Source organism: Clupea harengus, chromosome 3, assembly GCF_900700415.2.
Source record: "Clupea harengus chromosome 3, Ch_v2.0.2, whole genome shotgun sequence".
Classification (NCBI taxonomy): domain Eukaryota; kingdom Metazoa; phylum Chordata; class Actinopteri; order Clupeiformes; family Clupeidae; genus Clupea; species Clupea harengus.
The window spans coordinates 4,354,071-4,379,305 of record NC_045154.1 but is presented as its reverse complement, the minus strand read 5'-3'; the positions used below and the strand labels follow the sequence as shown (position 1 = coordinate 4,379,305).

The window sequence follows — 25,235 nt, the reverse complement described above, 5'->3', positions numbered from 1 at the left end:
TACATAGGCTACACACACCATTCATGCACAAGCACACTCACACCCGATGCACGTGCACACACACACACACACACACACACACACACACACACACACACACACACACATATATATGTATAGGCCATGTCCATAGGCTACAGCGGTGTATCAAAATGGGCAGGACCAGGATGCTAAAGCTCCTTGTGATCTACCCTCCATTTGACACGTTTGTTTTTTATGTCGAAATACAACAAATACGTTTTGAGTAAGTTTATTTTATCTATTTTTGGTATGGGAATCCAGGTCTGTGAATGAATTCAGTGCCAATTAAGACAATTTTACATTTCACTTGCTAATGTTTGCTCATGCATTTTTAAAGTAGCTATCCCACTTAATATACACTACATCTGATTTACAGGATTAATTATATTTACAGTCTTACTAATTGGGGAAAATAAATAAAGATTTTGATTACAAAAAACATTCCCTTGATAGTCTTGAACGCTTCCTGAAAAGGTAGTCACATGACACGTGAGTCACTCTCATCACCTGACCGAAGAGCTTTTATTAGTAATCTTCGACTGCACTAGTCACAGTTCAGAAACGTACATAGTCTGCTTCGCATAGAAGGCAGCATAATGAAGTTCCTGTATCTCTTTTTGTTTGCAGTTTTTGCATGGACCTCCGATGCGATCGTGCGGTAAGAAAGAACGTTTAAATGGCCTCGGAAATTACTAATGTTAGTTAACGAACTGACTTTTGTAGCATGCCACTTCGCTTGCTTGTTACTCTTTGGCGTTTAAAGGCAGCATTAACGTGGGATGGCTAGCCTGCTAGCTGATGTCATAGTCAATTTAGCACACTAATACACATTCTGGGCTGTAATCACAATAACTGAAGAGCGAGCATGGTCGATGTCCAAATGAAATTGTATAGCTAGCAGCATCTGCTTTTCTGTTTTAGTATTCTTGATAAGGATTGTTCGCGCGGTAACGTTTCAGGCCAGCTCCCTACCCCAACTAATGTTAGCTCATGAATGATGTGACACATTGCCCTAGCATGTTATTTAAATCGTGATAATAAGTCGATAACACAATCTACTTAAGGGACAACGCCGCTAGTCTTAAAAACAGTACCAAAGCCTATCAGTGCAATGTATCAAGTATTGTATCTACTATAGTGCTGTAATTTCAGAATAGCGTCAGCCACTGCGTAACACTACTACTACAGCAGCAACAACAACAACAAACAAATAAATAAATCAAATGTCTGAATGGCATTTATCATAACATAATTTATCGAATTAGTTACATAGTGCTTCCACTAATGTATTTCACACCACACCTCCGACGCGGTCATGACACTTAATGCAGACACTGAATCGTTTGTTTGGATAAGGTCAACTGTGATTTAATTATTCTACGACTGTGTCTAGGTTGTACAGCCTAGAAAAGATGAAGTAGTTGGTTATCAACAAAATAGATCACACATTAAGTTAAGCGCCACGCTGTACCACCTTGACCTACTTCTACTTCTTGACACGCCTCGACCTGTTTATGCAGTTTAAACCAGAGCATTTCTAGACGGGCTCTGTTTAAACATCAGACAAATCGCATATGGTAGTCATAGCGGTGTGTGGTTTTAGAACATGCAATGTCTGCCTCTGCTATTTTTTTTCTGATTATGATTCACTCATGTCATATTTAATTTAAAATCTGCGAAATATTTTCTGAACTCTTCGAAACTACATGCTACCCATTTGTCATATCTTTGGGGTAAAATGCAATGCCCAGCCGAAACCTTCATTACTACCTAAAAAATAGGGAAGACAAGCAGTTTCTTAGCTATTTTATCTTTGGTATTTTACCATTGGCATATCCTCATCTGGGCTAGTTAAAGCACACAGTTTTTAATTATGACAATTGAAATAATAGCTTAGACCCTCATCATCAATGAATGCTGTCTATGTCCACAGGATTCCATTGAAGAAGTTCCGCTCCATAAGACGCACCCTCTCTGACTCGGGGCTTAACGTGGAGCAGCTGCTGGCTGGAACAAACTCCCTCCAACACAACCAGGGCTTCCCCTCCAGCAATGCTCCCACACCAGAGACTCTCAAGAACTACATGGATGTGAGGGCCCCTACCCCTTAAACTCTTTAAGTAGATCTGTCTTGATTAGATGCCAGTGCCTTGTTGTTTGTTGTGTTGCACTGTGCTCGCTAATCTCATGGTCACTGTGAGAATGGCTGGTGGGAAAGCAGGTTTGGCCTAGTAATGTTTAACAGGTGCTCAGCGCTTGCCCTATTTGTTGTATTTGTGTGCTGGAACAGAGATGAGGCAACCAGGATGTTGCCTATAATTGTCAGATCTTGACTCTTTAAGGAAATCACATGGTCTGGGTGACTGATGTGGTTTCCTTTGCGATGCAGCAGCATTGCTTAGTTGAAGGGCTGTAGCTTTTGATCAAACTCTTCCCCCAGTCATATCCCGTGGGCCTGACCATTCAGACATTAGTCATTTGGTGTATTGCGGTAGAGAAAGTTGCCCTGTCAATGTATCAGAAGAAATCATATTGTTTAGTTGCACTCTTTTAAGTCATGTGAAGTGCATGACTAAGATGTTGAAAGAGGCATTGTCATGAGGTTTTGGATGTCCACATCAGCTTAAGTGTGGTCACACTACTTTCTACAATGTGATTTTCGTTGTGACTCTTTAGCAATGACCGTTAGTGCTGAGGTTGTCTAAGTGTCAGCTTCATCTCTGGAGTGGCTTTAGTCTCAGTCACTGAAATAATTTTAAATTTTTTTTTTAAACATAGTCCCTTTCTTCTTTGTCTGTCATCAGCCTTGAGCCCGTTCCTAGTGAAAATGGGGACAGAAGGGGAAAATGATTTGCTGAACATATGCTGTATTTGATTATACATTTTTGGATGTCTTTGAATATTTAGTTGTCATTTGACAGCCAAACTTGAGCTTAAAGTAACACTATGCAACAATTGGACACTTTTGGAGGTATGGTTTTGAAAGCAACTAGTTTTGGTACCATCTTCAAATGAATTTGTATGGCATATGGTCATGTGAAGGACAGATAAACACCTGTGTCTTTCCCACTAGCCATCCAGGATATGCCCTATGTAGTTCTGTATACCGGGCTGGAATACCCTGCAAAAATTGAAGAAAGCTTTCAAAGTGTGTCATTGCCAGCTATACTGCCAAAAGACACCAGTTAGTTTGTTGCTAACCTTCTATCAGGGGGACGAGAATATGCTGAGTCACTGGGGTAGACAAGAATATGCTGACTCACTGGGGTGTGTACTAAAGTGGAACCATAGATTCATTTAATACTTGCACACATCGGTCTCCGTATTTTCATTAGTAAGGCCAACTGCTGTGTGATGTTTTTCTCTTTCAACAGCAAGTAAAGCAGATTATTGTTTATTTACTTACATTCGTTTAGTACTCAAAGTACTAAATGCAAAGTGACGTAATGATTTTAAGACTACACTTGCAGTGCTGTAAGACAGCAGTGTGATGTAATGTGTTTAAATGTGTCTGTCCACAGGCTCAATACTATGGGGAGATTGGACTGGGCACTCCTGTCCAGAAGTTCACAGTGGTTTTTGACACCGGGTCCTCCAACCTCTGGGTGCCATCCATCCACTGCTCTTTCACAGACATCGCCTGCTGTAAGTGTTTCTGCTCTGTTTGGTCAAAGGTCTTGTACTTTGTGACTTCTGTTATTATTAATATTATTTATAGTAACCGCAAGGATCGGTGATGTTCAGAAACGTTTCTGGGTTGTTTATGAAATCCTTCTCAATGCATAATATCATGTTTGGGATTAATTCCCTGTACAAAGGTCAGGGCGAGTTTATGTAGTCTGGCCAAGTTCATTGAGTGGCATCTACAGGGTGAAGTGTTTGTCCAGGCATGGGCTTAATCCCTAGTCGGGGGATCACCATCTGCTCCCCGAAATATGCCAGTGAGGAGAAAAACTTGCGTTTGAGGATTTGCTTGTGGAACGATGAAACAGTCAATAAATGCTGATAAAGACTGATTTGTATTTTCTTTTCAATTGCTGAAGTAGTTCCTTATTTTAGATGTAACAAACTGTATTAACAACTATAACAGTCCCTGTAAATTGGTGGATTAGAGGAAATATTGAGGGTAAAGGTCTTCTTTTGCAGTGCTTCATCATAAGTACAACGGAGCCAAGTCCAGCACATATGTGAAGAATGGCACGGAGTTTGCAATCCAGTATGGGTCTGGGAGCCTTTCTGGCTATTTGAGTCAGGACAGCTGCACGGTAGGCATTTAAATGCTCTGGTCATGGTCACATTTTGGCAAACAAAGGAGCTTTTTTTTTTTAAAGGAGTAGCGTTTCGAAGGTCTGATTTTCTTTCTGCATCTCCCTCTTGCTCTATTGTCAGATTGGAGACATAGTTGTAGAGAAGCAGTTGTTTGGAGAAGCAATCAAGCAGCCTGGGGTGGCCTTCATTGCTGCCAAGTTCGATGGCATCCTGGGCATGGCATACCCAAGAATCTCCGTGGATGGAGTACCACCTGTGTTTGATATGATGATGAGCCAGAAGAAGGTGGAGCAGAATGTCTTCTCCTTCTACCTCAACAGGTGTGTGAAGGTTCTACACATGGCTATATATGTGTGCAAGGGAATACATATAAAAGTTGCAGTGGTCAGTGTTGCTTACTTTGTTTTAATAATACAATGACTTCTTTTGGATTGGATTGACTTGCCTAACTGCAGCCCTGTTCAGTGTTTTCTCACCATCTTGCCTCTTCTCAGGAATCCCGACACTGAACCAGGTGGTGAGCTGCTCCTCGGGGGAACCGACCCAAAGTACTACACTGGAGACTTCAACTACGTGCCCGTCACCCGCCAGGCCTACTGGCAGATTCACATGGATGGGTGAGCACAGAAACTTCTAGAAGCTTCTAGTCACGCAAGATTTGTCTTGAGGTTTTGGGAAATGTAATCCCAGGGTTTGGCATTTCAGATGATTGTTTTTCAGCCACAACAACCAACAAACTTTAGCTTCCCTCTTAGCCAGTAAAAGCTTACCCAGTAATGAGGTAGACGCCCTTAGCAGCCCTTTCAGAAATCCAATCCAATCCACCCCAGTGCTAAGAAGACCTGAGACTTTGGGTCAGGGTTTGTTCCCAGCACTGTGCTCTGTCCACAAAGGTGAAGTGCCCTTTCCAAACACGGGGCAGTGTCCAGGCCTGGAATCCCCCTTCCAAGGACACAGAGCTCTTGGCTGACATTTACAGGGCCAGGCGCATTAACATTGAAACATTCTCTGATCGCACAGCCTGGCCTCTTTTCCAGTGGCAATACCCTAGTGTTGCGCTTCAGTCACAAAGGTGCTTGAAACCTCACCTACATTCACTGCTCCAAAAGGTTGTTCTTATTCGTCGGTCCGACACAATAGATCTCACACAGGGGCCCTTGGAATAGCCCATTACTGTTCCCCAAGTCTCTTTCTATCAAATGGTGTCGATATGAGACCTGTGTTTGATTTTTGTCCTTGTTGATGAATCCAGAATGAGCATTGGCAGCCAGCTGACCTTGTGTAAGGATGGATGTGAGGCCATTGTGGACACGGGTACCTCCCTCATCACCGGCCCCCCAGCTGAGGTCAAGGCCCTGCAGAAGGCCATCGGAGCCATCCCTCTCATCCAGGGAGAGGTACACACTTGCTCATGTTAATCCAAGTACATTTCATGCACTGAAAAAACAAATCATACATCCTCTATCCTCAACCCGCTTAATGAATTCATTAATGTTTATCTCGACCTAACCCACACAAGTTAGAGTAACCTCAGAAACGTCCTTATAGTTATGCCCAGGTGCAAAGTTGAGAACGAAAGCCTTTTATTTATTTATTTATTTTTCCCCACCTCTTGAGGTATTGTACCAGTTGCAAGAGGAATGATCTGTTTTAGGAACACGGATGACTGCCCAAGTCTGAGCAGTTTTTACTCTTTGTTTTCACAGTACATGATCGACTGCAAGAAAGTGCCCACTCTCCCCACCATCTCGTTCAACGTGGGTGGAAAGACATACTCGCTCACTGGAGAGCAGTACGTCCTTAAGGTTGGTCCTGCCTTGACTTCCCTTTTTGTGTATGTTCTTGTTTTTTTTCCTGCCATGTCCGGGTTTGTTCCCTGCTAGTCTTTTACAAAGGACATGTGGCAGGCATGTGAGTGCATGTGTGTATGACCAGTCTGTTGCCATGGGCGCTTTTGTCCACTAGATGTCAGCATGTGACCTGTTCTCTAGTCAGTGTGTAGGGTGTAACGTGAACAAAGAGCAGCGAGTGGAGCTTAATCCCTCATCAAGATAGCGGTTGACTGTGGAATAGATTATTTCTGGGCATTTTCTGGCTGATGCAACCACCAAGAAGGTTGCCGTCGCTGTGTGCTACTTCAGCGTGTTCATCTGTCACGTGTGGCACTGGAAGCGTGCACTCCCATGTAGCTGTGGAACTCATGCTTTTGTTCTTGTGCACGCAGGAGAGCCAAGGCGGGAAGACCATCTGCCTGAGCGGATTCATGGGCCTGGAGATCCCTCCTCCTGCTGGGCCCCTGTGGATTCTGGGAGATGTATTCATTGGCCAGTACTACACTGTGTTTGACCGCGAGAGCAATAGAGTGGGCTTTGCCAAGTCCACCTAAGTCCATTTTGACGTAGGCCGCATGTCAATCAACGGGTAGTGAGGTGTGAAGGGCGGTACGAATCTCAGTGAAAACTTGTCATGGTGGGAGTGGGGAGTAGCATTACTATATTGTTGTCTATTTGCACTGATCTTAACCTAGCTTACAAATTGTTTTAAAATCAATTTTAAGGCAAATATAGCTTGTGGAATTTTAATGTGTCAAGACAGAAAATGAAGCATTTTTGAGAACGTATTCAGGGCCTGTGCTAACTGGCATCAACACTATGGGTTTTAGTTTTGTTTTATGTCTTTTCTTATTCATGCTAAATGGGAAAGGATCATGATTTTTAAAACTGTTGTTGATTTTTTTTTTGGAAAGGACTTCAAGAGTGGTGTGAAACTGATGATGAAATAAACACCTTAAAGTCTAGTGGGTGAATGGTCATTACTGTTGTCAAGTGATATTGCTGACATTTAAAAATGTTCTCATGTAACGGACACTATAGAAGCATATTTGAAGAGTGTCCATCTCTACTTATGTATTTATACGTCGTCCAGAACAACTCTGTGCATAATGGGAAGGAAAGAGTAAGTTTGGATATTAATGATGAACAAATAGAGCCCATTATGGATCAGTTATGGAATTTTTAATCTCAATGCAAGGAGAAAGAAAGACATTGCGCGTCAAAGCAGTTTCATGGAAAAATACAATATGTACAAAAGAAAAAGATTTCTGGAACTTCTGATGATTGCACATCAGTGGACACAAAAGACAGATGGGACAAAAAGAGACCAGAGTTTTGGATTTTCAGCACTTACCAAAAACATGTTCTGATATCGAAACTTAAGTCAAATATATTTATAATATACATATATATAATTTACAGAGTACTGTAAATATACAACATCCACCTTGTAGTCTATTAAGAAATATCAGAAATTAGGCACACATTTTGCTTAGAACAATCATTTGTGGTGTTTATGCCTTCCATTCACTGTCGTGCTACGTGGTGAACCCACTAGAGACAAGTCCGATTGCGTGTTTAAAAGCACAACGGGTAACTTAATTCATGAGAAAGACAGAGATCTGGCAAGTGACTCAAATAAACCATCTCTTTCAATTAGAGAAGTTTGTCTAAATGCCAGGCTACATCTCAACTCTTACTGTTGGGATTATGGTGTAGAGACTCCTTTTAGAACAGTATTGTCAGCCATTTTCATGATGATCCAATCAGCGAGTTATGGGGAGGAGTTTGTGAAGATGAGGAGGAAGGACTTTCATTTGAGGTCCAGCTACAGCATGGCGACTGCTGAAGGGCCCGAAGCAGATATGTACGGATGGATCCTTTTCATCACAAGATGCATAAAGAGAGAAGGATTCACTTCCTCTACTTCAGCCTCACACTGGCAAGTCAAATAGTGCAAGCTCAGATTTTCCCTCTGAGTCTATAAGCTGATTCAATCAATTTCAAAGTGGTTTGGAGCCAATTCTCATTACAGACTGGAGTTGCAAAACAAATAAAAAAAGCAAGTGCAGATAAAGCAAACAAATACTGGTGTGGCAATACTCAATACTCAAAGAGGCCCAAGGGACGTGTAGGACTGCAGACTTGGCCGTTTGCTTGCTTGATAGGTTGGTAGTCTTACTAAATGTCACTAGGATTTGACACTACCAGCAACAAAGCAAGCTACATTTTCATTTCCTTGTCCCTTTCGTTGTCCTTTAACTTGAAAATGAAGCTGGTTGTTTTTAGTCTCATTCTCATGCGAAATAAGTCTGTAATTGTGCCTTAAACATAAATCAGTACTTTCTAGGCTCACTGGAGAAAAAGCGGCTATGCTGCTTCTAACAATCATGGGTTGGTGGACAGTTACTGCACTGACCCGTGACGTGATCGGTACATGTCCTGCCATTCTATGGCACACCCCTACGGTCATATCAGAAAGTGGGGCGTTAACCTATCTACAGCCATACGCACATAGAATATATACAAGTTGAAATACACAGACGTTTCCCCAAACGCAATGAAATGCACAGCCAGTGGAGATGCCAAGCAAAGGTGATGTCAGAAGCTGACGCAGGTGAAGAGTCAAGGTCAAGAGTACCTTTGCTGACGTTAAATGTAGGTGGTTGGGGCTGGATTGCTGAGGGAGTTGCCAAATCTAGCTGCTGAGAATGGGGAGAGGGTGATGTGTTTTTGTGTTTGTGTTTGAGAGAGCGGGGGTACTCTCTGAGTTGTGGGAGGTGGAGGAGGAGGGATATGATACTGTTTTGGTGATTGCTGTTAAGCCAGGGTAGTGAGTGTGTATGTGTGTGTGTGTGGGGGGGGGGGGGGGAGGTGTTGTGCTGTATGTGGACATGAATAAAAGGTATTATGTAAGACAATGTTCTTTTTTTTTTTTACAAGAGTTGAAGTGTATCAGGATGTGTGTAACTTTGCAAAGGAATGTTGTGATAAGGTAACGCGGGAGGGACATGATCCACAGGTTAAGGTGAAACACTACCGCCCTCTACAGGTCAGACTCAGGCATGTCAGGCATGTCGGCCATGAGGTAGCCGATGCCGTAGCGTCCATTAGGGGCCGTGTTGACATCGGGCAGCGGGCATCCGCTCTGCTTGCGGTAGATGCTGTTGGGGGGCATGGGCGAGGGCGCCTGGCTGGGGGTCTTGGCGTTGAGGAGGCTGGCGTCGTCGTCGTCGTCCTCTTCGCGCCGGACGCTCTCCTTGATGATGCGGGCCTTGCGGTAGGAGACGGCGGACAGGCCCGCGGCGCTGTCGTCCATGATGTTGAAGTAGCGCAGCAGGAAGATCACGGGCACGGGCAGCACAGCCATCACCACAAGAGAGACACACACGGCCAGACCCCACGGTGGGTAGCTGAGGGACACCTCTTTAGCCTGGGACACACAAACACACAAGGAAATGAGGAAAGGCAAGTGATTCAACATAACACATGACAGTCTCCTTGTTTAATCTCCTTATAAATGTATTGTGAATGCTCAATTGCTATATAACGTTTAGAAAATGATCAGCATGCTAATCATTTTTTTTTCAAACTATTGCATATACAGCCTTCATCCTCTTCTATAAAAACAGTAAGAATGGAGGTCCGTTGACAGAAGGTGTCCTCACCTCCTCTTTGATCCAGGCGCTGTAGCTGGGGGGTGTCATGCCCAGCTGGATGATGCTGGTGCCCAGCAGCGTCAGCAGCAGCACTGGGGTCACATACTTCCACATGTAGTAGTAGTACCGCGAGGGCGAGAACCCCAGCATGTCCTTCAGGTCCTCAAAGAACCTTATAGAGAAAGAGAACCAAGGTCAGGAACCAGCGGCCCTCTGGAGCTAATGGATGGTGGCTTGGCTGATCAGAAGACGAGCATGTTATAGTAATAATAATATATAATAATAACATATTAAGTCATTTTGAGGTATTTGTACTGGTGAGTGTATGGTCTGTGATGTTCAGAAGTGTTGTTCAGCCTAAAAAACTAGCCAGTATTCACCACTAGAGGGCAGCGCTCCACTTTGAAATGGGATCGAGGACAAATGTCCAGACTTGAGAGAGTGGGCCTGTGACAGGAGGGGATATAACTAACACAGATGCAGAGGGCCGGTGCTTCACAGTGTGTAGCATTCCGTCTGTGTGTGTGTGTGTGTGTGTGTGTGTGTGTGTGTGTGTGTGTGTGTGTGTGTGTGTGTGTGTGTGTGTGTGTGTGTGTGTGTGTGTGTGTGTGACTCACTTGTCTGTGCCATAGACCCAGGCCACAGCAATATTCTCCAGGATGACGACTATGAGGAGGGGCAGTGTGGCTGAGTAGTCATCAAACATGGCCACAAAGTAGTTTCCTGAGCGCTGGACGAAAAGCAGGCCAAAGCTGAATGCCAGCAGACAACAGCCCACTGAGAGACAGAGAAAGAGAGAGAGAGAGAGAGAGAGAGAGAGAGAGAGAGACATAGAGATAGAGAGAGAGAGAGAGAGAGAGATAGACAGACATACAGACGGAGAGATTTTGTGTAAGACAGATACTCCATCACCAGCATCAGGAAACACAAAGCTTTCTCCGGGTGCCTTTATTTTCATTAATGGCAGTGCCCTCTAGCGCCTCCTGCTGTCTCACCAGTGAGGAACTCCTTGCGCACTTTGAAGGTGTCCACGATGGGTGTGATGATGCCCTCAATGGTGCCAAACATGCTGCCCAGACCCAGGTTCACCAGCATGAGGAAGAACATGACCGACCAGAAGGGAGAGGCTGGGAAATGAGTCATGGCCTCTGTAAAGGCAATGAAGGCCAGCCCTGTTCCCTGCACTGCCTGAGGAGGAGGAGGAGGAGGAGGAGGAAGAGGAGGCGGGAGAGAGAGAGAGGTACACAAAGAAAGATTTAAGATCAAATTGCTTACAAATTGTATTAAGAATGTGCAGCTTTCAACATGAAAATGTGTTAATTGTTTGTACATGAACAGATGGATTTCAGCTAACCTCGCAACCTTCAGCACACGCATGTTTGTAACCCCTGGCAAATTGCTGACATGCTCAGTACAAAAATACACACACACATACACACATTTTTTAATGCACATGCACTCATGAAGAGCACGTGCCTCAACACAAACGATCCCAGCCTTTCTCAGGGGTCATGGGTACTGTGTCATAATAGAGAGGAGAGGACCAACAGATGTGGTCCACCCCCACTGCGGAGTGTGCCAACTGCACCTGTCCTTACTAGTGTCTCCAGGGAAGGCCCTGGACACACTGTCTCCTAAACACTAAATCACATTCCTTCCAAGAACATGACCAGTCACATGGGTTTGGCCTGGCATACAGACAGATCCTTCAGATAGAGAAAATAATAGCCTTGAATGTAAAATCATCCCAAATGAAGAGACAGGCTTTCCATCACGCATACCTATGTGAGCTCACTGTGGACAGAGGGAACTCTAGAACAGGGGCATTATGGGTCTTTCTTTTCAGTGCCGACTATATCAAACCAAACCAGACCGATCCGCGGCCCCTCCATGCTGTTGCAATGCTGTGAGGCTACACATGTTGTGGCCTGTGTGTATCTCCCTCTAAGTATCTCAGCCATTAATTATTCACAGCACTTTAGCACTTGCACGGCCAATGCACTGAACCCACGAAGAGAAACGGACCTAAAATAGATCTTCAGATAGAAAGTCAGATGGAAAAACAAAGCACTGGAGGGCAGCTGAATGGGTGCTGTTCCTTGAGAGTCGTAAACACTTCACCATGTGACGCACTGTCCTTCCTTTTGTTTCAACTAAATGGATCACATTTGTTTTGTCTGCGAGCACAAGTCTCTCCTACAGCTCCACAAACCAAACCATTCTGTTATTTCAATACAGGTAACACTTGAGTTCTGAGATTACCAGACAAAGCTGCTGGATTCATTAATCAAGGGTGCATACGAAATAACTGAGGGTTATTGGCCTAAGAATGGCCTAGAAATTATGCACCACCATAGTCTTGTCAACATGACAAAGGTCTAAGCTAAATACAAGTCATATCAATCCTAAGGTTGTAACGAGCGACCACTGCAAAGTTGCTTGAGGATTCAAATATAAATAGAACACTGCCTGTAAGATCAAATGGGCAACAGAATAACTGAAGGGACACATTTTTCCTCCTGAGGGGCCAGTACCCCTGCCTGCTGTGACAGGCCTACAGGCTACATCCTTATGTCATGTATGCCGTCATTAGAAACAATGGCTGCATGAAGAGCGTATTGATTCCTGATCAGCAGCTGGTGAAGGCCTCTGTTCTAGAATGTGAGCTGAGCGCGGCGTGTACCTTGTTGAGCTCGTCCTCAATGCTGCAGGTGTCCAGGCCCAGGCTTGAGTAGTCCTTCTCCATCACCCCCCGCAGGATCTCGGTCATCTGGGTGTAGTCCTGGGCGCTCACACTGCTGCTGAAGTTGATGTGATGAGGGATCAGGTCACGACTGATCCCGTTACCCAGGAAACCCTCAATCTTCTTGGTGTTTCTAACAGGGAGTGAGAGCAGATTCGCTGTTAGCTATACAAAACAACAGCACGTTGCCTTTTCTTCAGGGACAAATAGCAGTAATGAAAGCAATGCATTATTGTGTTCTTTGAGGCATGGACTGTTAACACAAAAGACGAAATTTCTATCGATCACTCTTTCCTGCGAATGACATGAAAGAACACTGTGCTGTATAAGTGAGGTGTTGCATAAGTGTGATCATAATTTTGGCTTGGATTTCCTACAATTGGCTGCTATTTTTCTATTTCTAGCTGAGTGAAAATAGCTATTATGTCTATTCTCATCTGAAAAATGACACTGAAGATTGTAGATGGGTGATTATAGATAGTTGAGATTATAGATACGCCAGCACAAAGATGTGCAGATTGAAGGTTTGTGGGTCTCTGTGGGTCTTATCTTTTATAGTCTTGGCTTGGACCAAAGCTTTGCTTGTGGTCGGTTTGTTTTTGCTTTTTGGGGGGGGGGGGGGACACTCACTCGGCAACACACTTGGCGTTCATGACGTTGGCCTTGAAGCCGAGCACGGCGAACACCACCAGCGTGGCCAGCACGGAGGTGAAGAAGTTGATGAAGGACACCAGCACGGCGTCCAGGTGGCAGTTGTTGTCGCGCTTGTTGTAGCTGGAGAAGGCGATGACGCCTCCGAAGCCCAGGCCAAGGGCGAAGAAGACCTGCGTGGCCGCCTCACGCCACACCTTCGGCTCCAGCATGATCTCTAACTGGGGGGGGGGGGGAAACCACCAAGTGGGCTCACTCAACACACAAACTATCTTCAGCTGATGGGAATCTACTATGGGGTGAGGTAACGTGTAGCTTATATCTATGCATATAAAATGTTTTTAAATATAAAATAGCTATATAAGCCTCCATAAATAGATCATTTACAATAAAATCTTCCTATGCCATGCAGATTGGTCTATGGTTTTGGTAATCTGGAAAACTACAATACAAGCAGAAATATGTAGTGGAACATGACATATGCAAGGGACAGTGAAAGCCTACTTGTACAAATGAATATATATATATATATATATATATATATATATATCCATGCATCTAAAGTTGTCTGCGGGTGAATGTGTGTTTGTTTGTGTGTGTTTCCACCTCTGTTTTATAAAGATCTCTGAATGTCATCATGATCTGCACTGTCACATGTGCTAACACTACAACATCCTGCCAGTTTTATCTCTCCATGACATCAAAGTCTCTCACACTCAAGCATGCAGACACCCCCTCACACACACACACACACACACACACACACACACACACACACACACACACACACACACACACACACACACACACACACACACACACACACACACACACACACACACACACACACGCACACACACACACACACAGCCATGCCCATACCAATGTGACTGTAGGGTGAGTCATCTCCAAAGTGGAGAGGAGTTGAGTTCTCTGTGGCATGTGTCTGTGTGACATATTCATCTCCACACCCTGCCATAGTACTGGCACTCAAGCATTCTGGGTGATGGAGTGTAGGCTGTTTGGTTCCAACATCAATGGTTTCCAGTCATGATGTACTTAGAGGGGCTTAAATGGTCTGACTTGTGGCAGGCACAGTAGGGAATTTGAAGGAAGGAGAATATATTCTCTGGGATATAGATACTAGTGATAACAAATGAACTCTAGTGAACCATTCACCCTAATACCGCCCTCACATTAACCCACGTTCATAAACACACACACACACACACACACACACACAGACTTACCTTGGGTGTGAACATGTGACGGATGCCATCGACTGAACCTTCAAGGAGGAGGGCTCTCACCAGGAAACAGATCAGGACCACGTAAGGAAACAGGGAGCTGAAGTACATGATCTGCAGCCAATCACAGTGGAATATTTCTTACTATGTGGCCACATTATCAGTACATATGAAAACATAGAAAACCACTGAGAAAAAAAAAAACTCTGGGTTACACTAATGTTCATCTTTGAGACAACTTTCAATACTTTTTATGCACCATACTAACAATACTCATTCTTTTCATAGTATTCTATAGTATACGGTATTATGTAACGCAAGTCAACAAGATCAGAAAGAGAGCCCAAACTAGATGGTTGAGGACACTCTGCCAACCCGGAAACTTGGAACAATTGTGCAACGCTGCTCTGAAGGTGTGACCATAGTAATCACCCTCATCTGCCTACTTGTGGCAGCAGGCACCCTGTGGTTCGGGCCCTTGTGGGCAGAGCCTTGAACAACAACCATAAGCAGGAAAGTGTGATGCCACAGCTACCCCCAAAGCTCTAGAATCCAATAGCCAATACTGCTAGTAAGGGTTAGGGTTAGAATCCTGTCGGGCTTACTACTAGTTAATACGGCTAGTGATCCTGTCGGGGATACTACTAGTTAATACTGCTAGTGATCCTGTCGGGGATACTACTAGTTAATACGGCTAGTGATCCTGTCGGGGATACTACTAGTTAATACGGCTAGTGATCCTGTCGGGGATACTACTAGTTAATACTGCTAGTGATCCTGTCGGGGATACTACTAGTTAATACTGCTAGTGATCCTGTCGGGGATACTACTAGTTAATACTGCTAGTAATGCTGTCGGGGATACTACTAGTTAATACGGCTAGTGATCCTGTCGGGGATACTACTAGTTAATACTGCTAGTAAGTTGCTGCATTTGTGTTCATTCTCACAGACTCTTCAGAATAACCCTGGAGGCCACACAAAAACACTTGGTACAAAGACATCCTGAGTACTTACTGCATGTGAATCATGACCACACTCAAAATGCATAAAAAAACACTAAACTGTGAAACTCGATTGCATGTAATTGTCATGGTAAGTGATTTCAGTCCGAGCTGTATATACAGTATATTTTGAAGAGCTTTCAAATACCCTTATGCCCTTATATTAGCTTGAAAGTAAAATATACTCCTAAGGCATTTGTCTAAGCCTGTTGTTTAAGAGGCGTTCATGCAACTGACTTTAAACTCTATTCCTAGTGATGGGCAGTGCTCAGCTGAGGTGTCCCCAGATGGGCTGGGCTGGGCTGGGCTGGGCTGGGCTGGGCTGGGCTGGGCTGGGCTGGGCTGGGCTGGGTTGGGTTGGGTTGGGCTGACTCAGCGCAAGTGGGATCCATGTTTGTGGTTATCCCAATGTGTTTACTGCTTGAATGAGTAATATTAATGATGGTGTAAACTCGTGATGAGTCAGTGTGCCTGGTGCACACACCTGCCAAAAACAGAGAGTGACACAGTCTCTTCAGCCACACACACAGTCTCTTCAGCCACACACACACACAGTCTTTTCAGCCACACACACAGTCTTTTCAGCCACACACACACATAGTCTTTTCAGCCACACACATAGTCTCTTCAGCCACACACACACACAGTCTCTTCAGCCACACACACACATAGTCTCTTCAGACACACACACACACACACACACACACACAGTCTTTTCAGCCACACACACAGTCTCTTCAGCCACACACACACACAGTCTCTTCAGTCACACACACACACACAGTCTCTTCAGCCACACACACACACAGTCTTTTCAGCCACACACACACACAGTCTCTTCAGTCACACACACACACACACACAGTCTCTTCAGCCACACACACACACACACAGTCTCTTCAGCCACACACACACATAGTCTCTTCAGACACACACACACACACAGTCTTTTCAGCCACACACACAGTCTCTTCAGCCACACACACACACAGTCTTTTCAGCCACACACACACACAGTCTCTTCAGTCACACACACACACACAGTCTCTTCAGCCACACACACACACAGTCTCTTCAACCACACACACAGTCTCTTCAGCCACACACACAGTCTCTTCAGCCACATACACACAGTCTCTTCAGCCACACACACTTCACACACACACACACACAGTCTTTGCAGCCACACACACACAGTCTCTTCAGACACACACATACAGTCTCTTCAGCCACACACACACACATACAGTCTCTTCAGCCACACACACACACACACACACACACACACACAGTCTCTTCAGCCACACACACACACAGTCTCTTCAGCCACACACACAGTCTTTTCAGCCACACACACAACACACACCGCCTGACTGTATGTGTCCAACTGATATTATGCCACCTCTATCTGTGTTGCATCTGTTGCATCTGATGCCATCCTTTTCACCTCTGTGTAGTAGTTTCTTCACAATGTGGCACTTCATAGGGTGATGAAACAAGCTGCAATTGAATCTACCTTTTCTCAGGGGAATGACATAAGCATCTCCACCATATGCCCCAGTGCTGTAAGGACTTCAGGGAGTTGGACTATCTTCTGGGTTATGTGGTATGTTTGATTAGCATAACTGAGCCTAGTGGACAGATCGAGGACTGAGTCACATTCCCCCCCCCCCCTCCCTCCCATTTTCGCCAGGCTGGAAAGAAGTGCGCGAATAACCATGGCAACCACAATGAATTTCTCCCCTCCATTCATGCACAAGCACACTCACACCCGATGCACGTGCACACACACACACACACACACACACACACACACACACACACACACACACACACACACACTCACACACACCAGCTCAGATGGCAAAAAATGCTCGTCACTGCGGGGATATTCCTAGAACATAAGCTTTGTGGAAACAGTGAATGGGACATTAATATTCTTTTGTGTAGCAAATCCCTGATCGGGCTTCAAAGGCCTGCTTTACCCCTTTCAGCGGGGAGCCCCACTCTCTCTCTCTCTCTCTCTCTCTCTCTGACTCTCGTCAACCTGCTCTCTCCTGTCTCTCTTGCCCAACTTGCTTATTCTCTCTCTCACACACACACACACAATTTTCCATCCATTCTTGGCCATCAGCATATATAACAGTTTTGTTTAGCTTGTGGCAATGTGATCTGAAATGGGAAAACAAACTGTTCTTGATGCAATTTGGAATCTTAATGGGACATGAAAAAATGTATTAAGCAAAGTGTCTGTAAACAGAAGATTATCTGACCTTTATGTCTCTAGGTTAGTTGACCAAACCCGGCCTCTCTCTCTCTCTCTCTCTCTCTCTCTCTCTCAAATAACATAAACACCTCAGTAAATGGTTTCTGTAAATGGAACAGGATGTGAACAAAGCATGCTACTTCTACCACAGTCACACCAGAACATATTTTTATCTTGGTGAAAGCAACACCCCGAGCCAACACGACGGTTACGAGCTGAGAAGAATGAGACACTCAGAAGAGAGGCGCATCCTACGAGTGAGAAAGAGGCAGAGAGTGACAGAGAGATAGGGAAGGACAGACAGAGAGAGTGATGCAGGGAGCAGGACAAAGGCTGGACCAAATTAACCGTCTTATCTCAGCTGCACAGGCCTACTGTGTCCACTGTAACACAGCCAACGGTGCAACCCAGCCCACTTGGTCCTACAAGCTAGGGGGCAGCCAAAGGTAGCAGGGCCCTTACTGACAGATTAAGGGGCCTTACACACAGGATACCCCATTCCTTTCTTAAACAGTGAATAGCAAGCAAGTATTGAAAAAAAACATGTTAAGACGGCAAAAGGCGCATTGAAATGTCAACAATGTTTCATTTAAAGCTCTGACCGAAACATGCACCGCTTGTGGAATGTGATGCTAGGGGTGGGGGGATTGGCAAGGCAAGGCAAACCAGCCACAAATGGGTTGTGTACGGCCAGTGGACAAATAAGGATACAGCACGGCATGAGGAGAGGATGAGAAGGATAATCCTCCCATCTTCAGACATTTCATTTTCCTGAGTCCAAAGTGAAGATGACGTTTGAATGGCAATGGCTCTAACTTCCAGGAATCATCTCCAACATCACGGACGCTCTGTGACCTGGACCTGGATCTGAGGGGCCACTAATGCCTATCTCGTGATGGAAGGGATCGGGGAGACCATTTGGGTAAGGGCCCCAGAGCAGGGGCCACTCAGTCTGGCAGGTGGATGGACAGTGAGGTCTCTTTGCTGCTGGAGGTCTAATCTGCTGCCACAAATGGCTATACAAAATCTTCTATCCCGTTTATACTCTTTAAAAATGCCTCTATCACTGTGTTTTAGTAGCCAGGATCGATAACCTGATGTACATAACCTGGCCTCTTTTGGGACCATATGAAACAGCTCTGCTCCCTGCATGCAGACCCTGCAGACGAGATCTCGCCCATCACAAGCCAGAAGGATGCAGACTCTCCTCACCTTCCCAGAAGACTGAATGCCCTTTATCATAGCCAGGCACACCATGGTCCAGGCAACCAGCAAGCACACTGTCATCTTCCAGTTGAGACCGCCACTCTCCGAAATGTTGTTGGAGATGTCGAGGGCCTCGCGGTACCAGTAGTAGGTGGTGGCTGAGCTCTTCTCACACTCGGGCACCACATCTGAGCACAGACATGAACACCACAGACAGGAGAGGCAAACGGGAGGACAAGGGGTTTCAGTGAAATGCTAATGCTCTATGGGCTGGGTCTGTCAGCTTATCCCCATGTTTCTAGTATTATTGTTTTGGAGAGCTACATCATCTCATAGCTTGCATAGTTATTAGACTTCTATGGTACAGTCTATGAGGGTAACTTTCATATTCATCTCTCATATATATATTCTCATTACAGCTGGCTTCTGTGAGTTTCATCAAACATCTGAAACATTAACTGTAATACAGCCTTAACCTTAAAACTTAATCTTGACCCTTAACTATGCAGCACAACCTTAAACATAACTGTCAAGGCAAAATCTCTTCATTAAAGCACATTTTAGATAGCAAGGGTGGTATTATTTGTAACAACAATAAGAGCATCCAACTATCTGGGCTTACAGGTGGTGTTCCTGGTCTTCACCAGTGGGCACTCGTTCCAGGGCAGAGGCTGCTGGAAGGACTGCGAGAAGTAGAACAGGCTCCAGCCAATGATGACATTGTAGTAGAGGGCCACGAAAAAGCACACCTGCCGAGGGAGGCGGATAATTGGTTAGACATGTCAACTCTCTCGCCGTGACCCACTTAGCCAGCTTCTGTTTCACGCTCTTTGCTAGGGGAAAAGTTAAAGGGCTACATATTTAAAGCACACACCTCCGTTTCTGTAAGAGAAAAGTCTGTACTTTAGAATATATGATACACCCGAGTGCTATATATATATATATATATGATAAGGAATACGCGGATGCATGCATCACATTGTATAATGTGTGTCTATAACACCCTGTGTATGTATGCGTGAGCGTGTGTATACACGCTAATATGTGATAAGAGTCGCAGACTGACCACACAGCTGGCGAAGCCGATGCCACCCAGGCGGGGACTGATGTAGTTCCAGACTCCGATGCTGCCGCGGCGGATGCGCTGACCCACGGCCAGCTCCAGAAAGAACAGCGGGATCCCAATCAGTACCAGCAGGATGAAATACGGTACCAGGTAGGCCCCTGAGGAGGAGACGAGAGTTACAGGAAGGCCACACACACACATACATACACACACACACACACATACGCAAGGGCTACAACACATCTACAAGTATGCTCACAGTCTAATCCCTCCACATACACACAGATATGTTTTATGGTCTGCACTGGTGTTGTGGCAGAACACTGTTTAGCACAGGAAATGCAGACACTGTCGTCCATGAATGGTTGAAAGGCATTTCTATCTTGTGGCTTCAGGCACCACACGCAGCTGACGCATAAAAGCGGTGTCGGGAGTGTGAGACAGACAGAGAGGATAGAGAGAAAGAGGGAAAGAGAAACAGAATATGTCAGAGAAGTGTTGCTTGTGCTTGAGGCCATGGTGGGTTGGCGGTTCAACTATGCTCTGTGTGTGTGTGTGTGTTTGTCTTCTGGTGATTTGAGTCAGAAGAACCACGTGCTAAGTATGAACTCTGTGTGTACGCAATGGCCATTCATTATTGGGTGTCTTTTAACAAACCCAGGACTTGTGAACATGTCATGCAATGATTTAACATCACAACATCCAGCACATTTTGTCTCATAGCTGAAGATAAACACACACACACACACACACACACACACAAAAGTGAACACAAATGTACACTTCCACGCAGTCAATCTCTTTCCATCCCTCCCACCACACACCCACACACCCCCACACACTACACCCTTACACACACATTAAGCCTTTATATGGGAATGTGGTTTAAAAAAAAAGGCAAAAGAACGCACCATGAAACAACAGACAACATTCCATTCGCACACAAGGCTGTGATTCACAGGATCTGCGTGTGTGCAGTGTGACGCTGATCAGATCACAACTCTGTAAGTGTATTAGAATGAGCTCCTATTATTCAGCTCTCACAAGCACATGTCATAACCTTGGGGAAGAATATCCCCAGAGGGTTTTGGTCAGATCTATTCAGGCTTTAGGGTTTACCCATTCAAACGCTTTAACCACCATAAGAAGTGTGGGGATCTAAATGAAACTCAAATTTCGAATTATTTCCTGTCAGGTCAGCTGTTTCACTCTAGGGTTGAATGACTTCCTTTACTACTGTTCTTCCAGTTTATCTGGTTTATTCACAGTTCCTCCTCTAAACACTGGCATCTGAAGTCCAGCCTCTGATTTCACTTTGAGTTACAACTGTTCTCTTGGCCTCATTGTACCGCAACGTTTGTGATGAGGGGAGACCTCTATCATGCCCTGTGATTTATGGCCATGAACTGATGACTGCTATTCATATATCATGTGCCAGTTATAAAACAATTTATTCACAAATATTTTCAAAAACAGTTCCCTATGTTAGAGAACTATGTACTAACAGACTGTAAACAAAACAAAAACATATCCATGGGCAAAGTCATACTGAACCCCATGACTTGTTATTTGCAAAGTGTTTGTATTAGTAGCCATTTCATTCATGTGATTGTGGGTATCTAGCTGTGATATACAGCCATAGCCTAGCATTGGTAACACTTCCTCTGAAACCCGATGCCCTCAGTCAGGGTCTCACTCAGGACTACCTGAGTGAAGGAGCGGGGTGTGGCCGTGTTTAGCTGACCCCAGTTCAGTGTGTGAGTGAGTCAGGGGTCGACACACAGACAGGCACACAGAGAGACACACGTGGCCAAAGCACTGCCAGCGAAGCAGAGTCGCGGGCCAGCCTCTTTTAATCTAATTACAGAAGAGCCCAGCAGGGCAGCCAGCATCACTTCAAAAGACCTGGAGCACATGACAAGGCCCGGCTGCCACTCACCCGCTGTCACTGCTACGGTGGTGGAACACACACAGACACAATCTCAAAAACTCTCATGCCTCACACACACACACACTGTCCTCTTGAAACGGTTAAAGCACATTCACAGTGTGGTGGAATTACCACTAAATATACACCTGTCATCGCCACCATTGAAGACCCTGGAATATTGCTCTGTAATCAGCTTTCAGTTGCCCCGCACTGGCTTTGTGTAATCTCAGATGGAAATATACCCTGCTATTATCTTCCAGACACACGTAGAGGATGATTCATTACATAAGGGTCCATAAAGGAAACATGCCACACTACACATGATTGCCCAGAGACGTCTGAAAGACAGACATCCACATCACACAAACACCTTCTGCTCAGACACGTACAGACTATGTTTCCTATTTGAAACCATGTTGTTAGATTTCATCAGACACAGGATTTCCCCCCAGACACATATTCTTCACTGAAAAGCACATCATTCATGAATCTGATGCAATAGCAACAAACAGTGGGGCATAGAAGACATCCATCTAACAAATCCAGAAACATTCAACGATCAATTTAAGAGAGGAAGCCGACCTTGTGATGTGGGAGGAACAGCAGGAGTGAGGTGGTGCACAGCCAAATAAATGATATCCTCGTCCTTGCTTTAAAAATATACATCAAGCTCCAGATATTGACAGAAATTGTGTAGCACATGACAACTCACCTCCACCATTCTTCTGACACAGGTAGGGGAACCTCCACACATTTCCCAGACCAACAGAGAAGCCAACCTGAGCCAGGATGTACTGAAGCTTGCTGTTCCAAGCAGGCCTCACCTCCTCAGCATCATCGGAGGCCTCTTCAACATCTTTGTCCTTGTCCTTGTCCTCAGAGACATCATTGACAATCAGTGAGCTCTTCTTGAAGGAGTCGTCACAAGTGTCCTCGTTGGAAAGCAGGTCTTTGACTGACTCAGTAACATCATCGTCAAGCTCTCTCTTGACGGCCTTGCTGTTTTTGGGCATTTGATAAACAAACCAAGGCAGGGGTGGGAGGCGTAATGTCTTTTTGGTGGTTGAAGGTGTGGGGTGCAATGGTCACTTGATAGATGCAGGATTCCAGTCAAAGTAAGGCAATGTTTTAAACTTAGCGAAGTTTCAATGAAAAAGATGAAGTGTTGGTGCCTTGGTTTAATTCTTCATTGTCACCAGATGTCTACAGAAAAAAATTAGAAAAGAAAATGTATGTGGGATTAAGTAAATATGGGATTAAGTGAATATGGCGATGAACGAAGTAATCCAACAAACAATGCTCTGTCACATCTGCTTTCTTGTGAAAAGACAAAACTGTCATTAAATATCTCTTACAGCTGTACATGAAGGCAGAAAAGCTTCAATCACAGACAGGAACAATCGTCAAAGTAATACAAAAAGCTTAAGTTTCAATTATGAAGACAATTTGTAGGACCAAATTGCCTATCTCAATCTATTCTCGGTGTACAGTACAACCAATGCCTCTACAGACCGCAGCCGATCAATGCAAAAGAGGGCACAGCTACATTTTAGAATGTCGCAGATAACTGAGTCAAAACTGACAATCAACACCAGACAAATAGGTGACATTTCCAAGCCCCACCACACAGACGCTCCATGCCGGATTGTGTAGCCTGCTATTGAAGTTCAGTGATTTAAAACTAACCTTAAATCTACCTAGAATATCGAAACATATGTTGATATCTCACATGGGTCCAAATGCAGTGACAGGTGGAAAATCCTCAAGAATAGTGGGTGTGCTCTGGAAGATCGCGTATCCGCGCGCCTAAATAATTGATCCCCGACGCAATGCACGAGGCGATTTGCATACGAACCCAAACATTCGTTTTCCACACGACCCGGAGAGCTCAATCAAAACTTAGACGCCATCTCTGTTTGGTTTGTCCAGGCATAAGCAAGACACACATATATATTTCACATGCACATACATAAAAAGAGGTTCATAAATCAAGCCACAGTCAGTTACCAAAACAATGTTCTGGTTCTGCAGAGCGACGGCGACAGCCTATCGGCGCTCCCCTGCGCGGCTTCAGTGATTAATAGATTTTCTTTACACCTCTAGGATTAGATTCCACTAATATTTCCCCAAAAAGCTCATCAAAAATATTCATAGGCCTAACTTAATAGCCCACCATAAATCGCATAACAAGTATGTGAAACAATAACAGGGTTGTTTAAGGAAATAGCGTTGGCTGGTCTGTTCCTTTGTCCAATAATAAACTAGATTGTACAATTAATGGTGGGCAACGGTGGCCTAACTAAAAATGAATTCAGGCCATTTTACCTCATTTAAACCAATAGCCTACATGAACACATGATGCCCCCTATGTTACACAAAATAGGGTAATAGTCTACGTAATTTTTGAGATTCATCAAAATGCTTTATAAATCAGGCGAAATTGTGTTATGTGGGATACATACAAATCTATCCCTCCAAAACGGCTTGTCACCTGAATTAAGATTCAACCATTTCCCTCGCCCCGCGTCTATGACATCCATGTGCACTATTTCATCAGACACCGCAACCCTCCAGACTCAGAGTACAATAAGAGGAAGGATTACCCATCAATTAAAAATAATGGTACATTACCTGCTTTGCCAAAAGAATTGGGTCGATTTTGTTTCCCAACACTAATTTTAATTTCTATTTATTTGCTGGGATTTTATTTCCTTACAGGTTATAACAGCGTCAAGAGCACATGTGCCAAACCCTATACACTAAACATCATCACTTCATCTGATTCAGAAGAGCCGGTGCTATGCGGAGACGCCTGCTCCTCTCCGTCTTTGCTTGGTGCGGGGGTATTTTCCGATGCTTTCAGTATTACAAATACGGATAGAGCGTATCAAAATCCTCCAGAAACATTAGAAGATCTAAAATATATTTAATTTGACAACAGCGCTTAAAATGTGGCGAATAAAAGTACGAGATACCCATGTAAGCTTTGCCAATTCTATTTTAGAGGCCACCAATCCCCCTCTATTTTTAAAAAGTGGTTTTGTCCTTACTACTGTAGTTGGTACTACCCCACTCCGCAGGGGGTCTGCTTGCGCTCCTTGCAGTACTGAAAGGTACAGAGTAGTCTGAAGATAAATTAATATTAATCCACCTTACAATTTTATGTAACTAAAATTCGACAAAGCAATTATCTTTACAGCGGGTTTACTGTGTGCATGGGTCATAAGGTCTGGGTTGGCTGATGTGCCTTCTTTAACATTGTACATTTCCTTCATTTTTATCAGCCTATTTCACATGACAAAAACAGAATATACTGATATCTAACCACCTGAAACCAGCATC

General features: G+C 44.5%; 2 protein-coding genes across 4 annotated transcripts; one reads left to right on the top strand and one right to left on the bottom strand.

Annotated features, from left to right (window-relative positions):
* The first annotated feature begins 617 nt into the window (after nt 1-617).
* ctsd (cathepsin D) lies at nt 618-6,676 on the top strand. The gene is given in 9 exon segments (NM_001309828.1): nt 618-679; nt 1,955-2,111; nt 3,543-3,666; nt 4,168-4,286; nt 4,411-4,610; nt 4,785-4,907; nt 5,543-5,687; nt 5,997-6,095; nt 6,515-6,676. Coding segments are annotated over 9 exon segments (1,191 nt in total).
* A 606-nt stretch (nt 6,677-7,282) lies between these two features.
* slc6a15 (solute carrier family 6 member 15) lies at nt 7,283-24,888 on the bottom strand. Of its 3 annotated transcripts, none has more exons than XM_012825043.2 (12): nt 24,525-24,888; nt 22,606-23,096; nt 19,964-20,121; nt 19,520-19,646; nt 18,904-19,085; nt 14,426-14,536; nt 13,155-13,396; nt 12,465-12,657; nt 10,777-10,969; nt 10,399-10,558; nt 9,791-9,953; nt 7,283-9,555 (listed from the first exon to the last, which is right to left on the bottom strand). In XM_012825043.2, the coding sequence occupies exons 2-12, from the start codon at nt 22,904-22,906 to the stop codon at nt 9,169-9,171; spliced, it is 2,217 nt and encodes a 738-aa protein (XP_012680497.2). In that variant the 5' UTR covers nt 22,907-23,096; nt 24,525-24,888; the 3' UTR covers nt 7,283-9,168. The 3 variants fall into 3 exon arrangements, with proteins under 3 accessions (XP_012680497.2, XP_031420149.1, XP_031420150.1); XM_031564289.1 differs by lacking the exon at nt 24,525-24,888 and adding an exon at nt 23,580-24,517; XM_031564290.1 differs by lacking the exon at nt 24,525-24,888 and adding an exon at nt 23,623-24,517.
* Nucleotides 24,889-25,235: the final 347 nt, after the last annotated feature.

Excerpts from the sequence above, each read along its gene's own strand:
- slc6a15 (XM_012825043.2), bottom strand. The coding sequence starts at position 22,906 with ATGCCCAAAAACAGCAAGGCCGTCAAGAGAGAGCTTGACGATGATGTT. Across the intron at positions 12,658-13,154 it reads AACGCCAAGTGTGTTGCCGA|AAACACCAAGAAGATTGAGG; the intron begins GTGAGTGTCCCC and ends ACTCCCTGTTAG. Across the intron at positions 9,954-10,398 it reads TGGGTCTATGGCACAGACAA|GTTCTTTGAGGACCTGAAGG; the intron begins GTGAGTCACACA and ends TTTCTCTATAAG.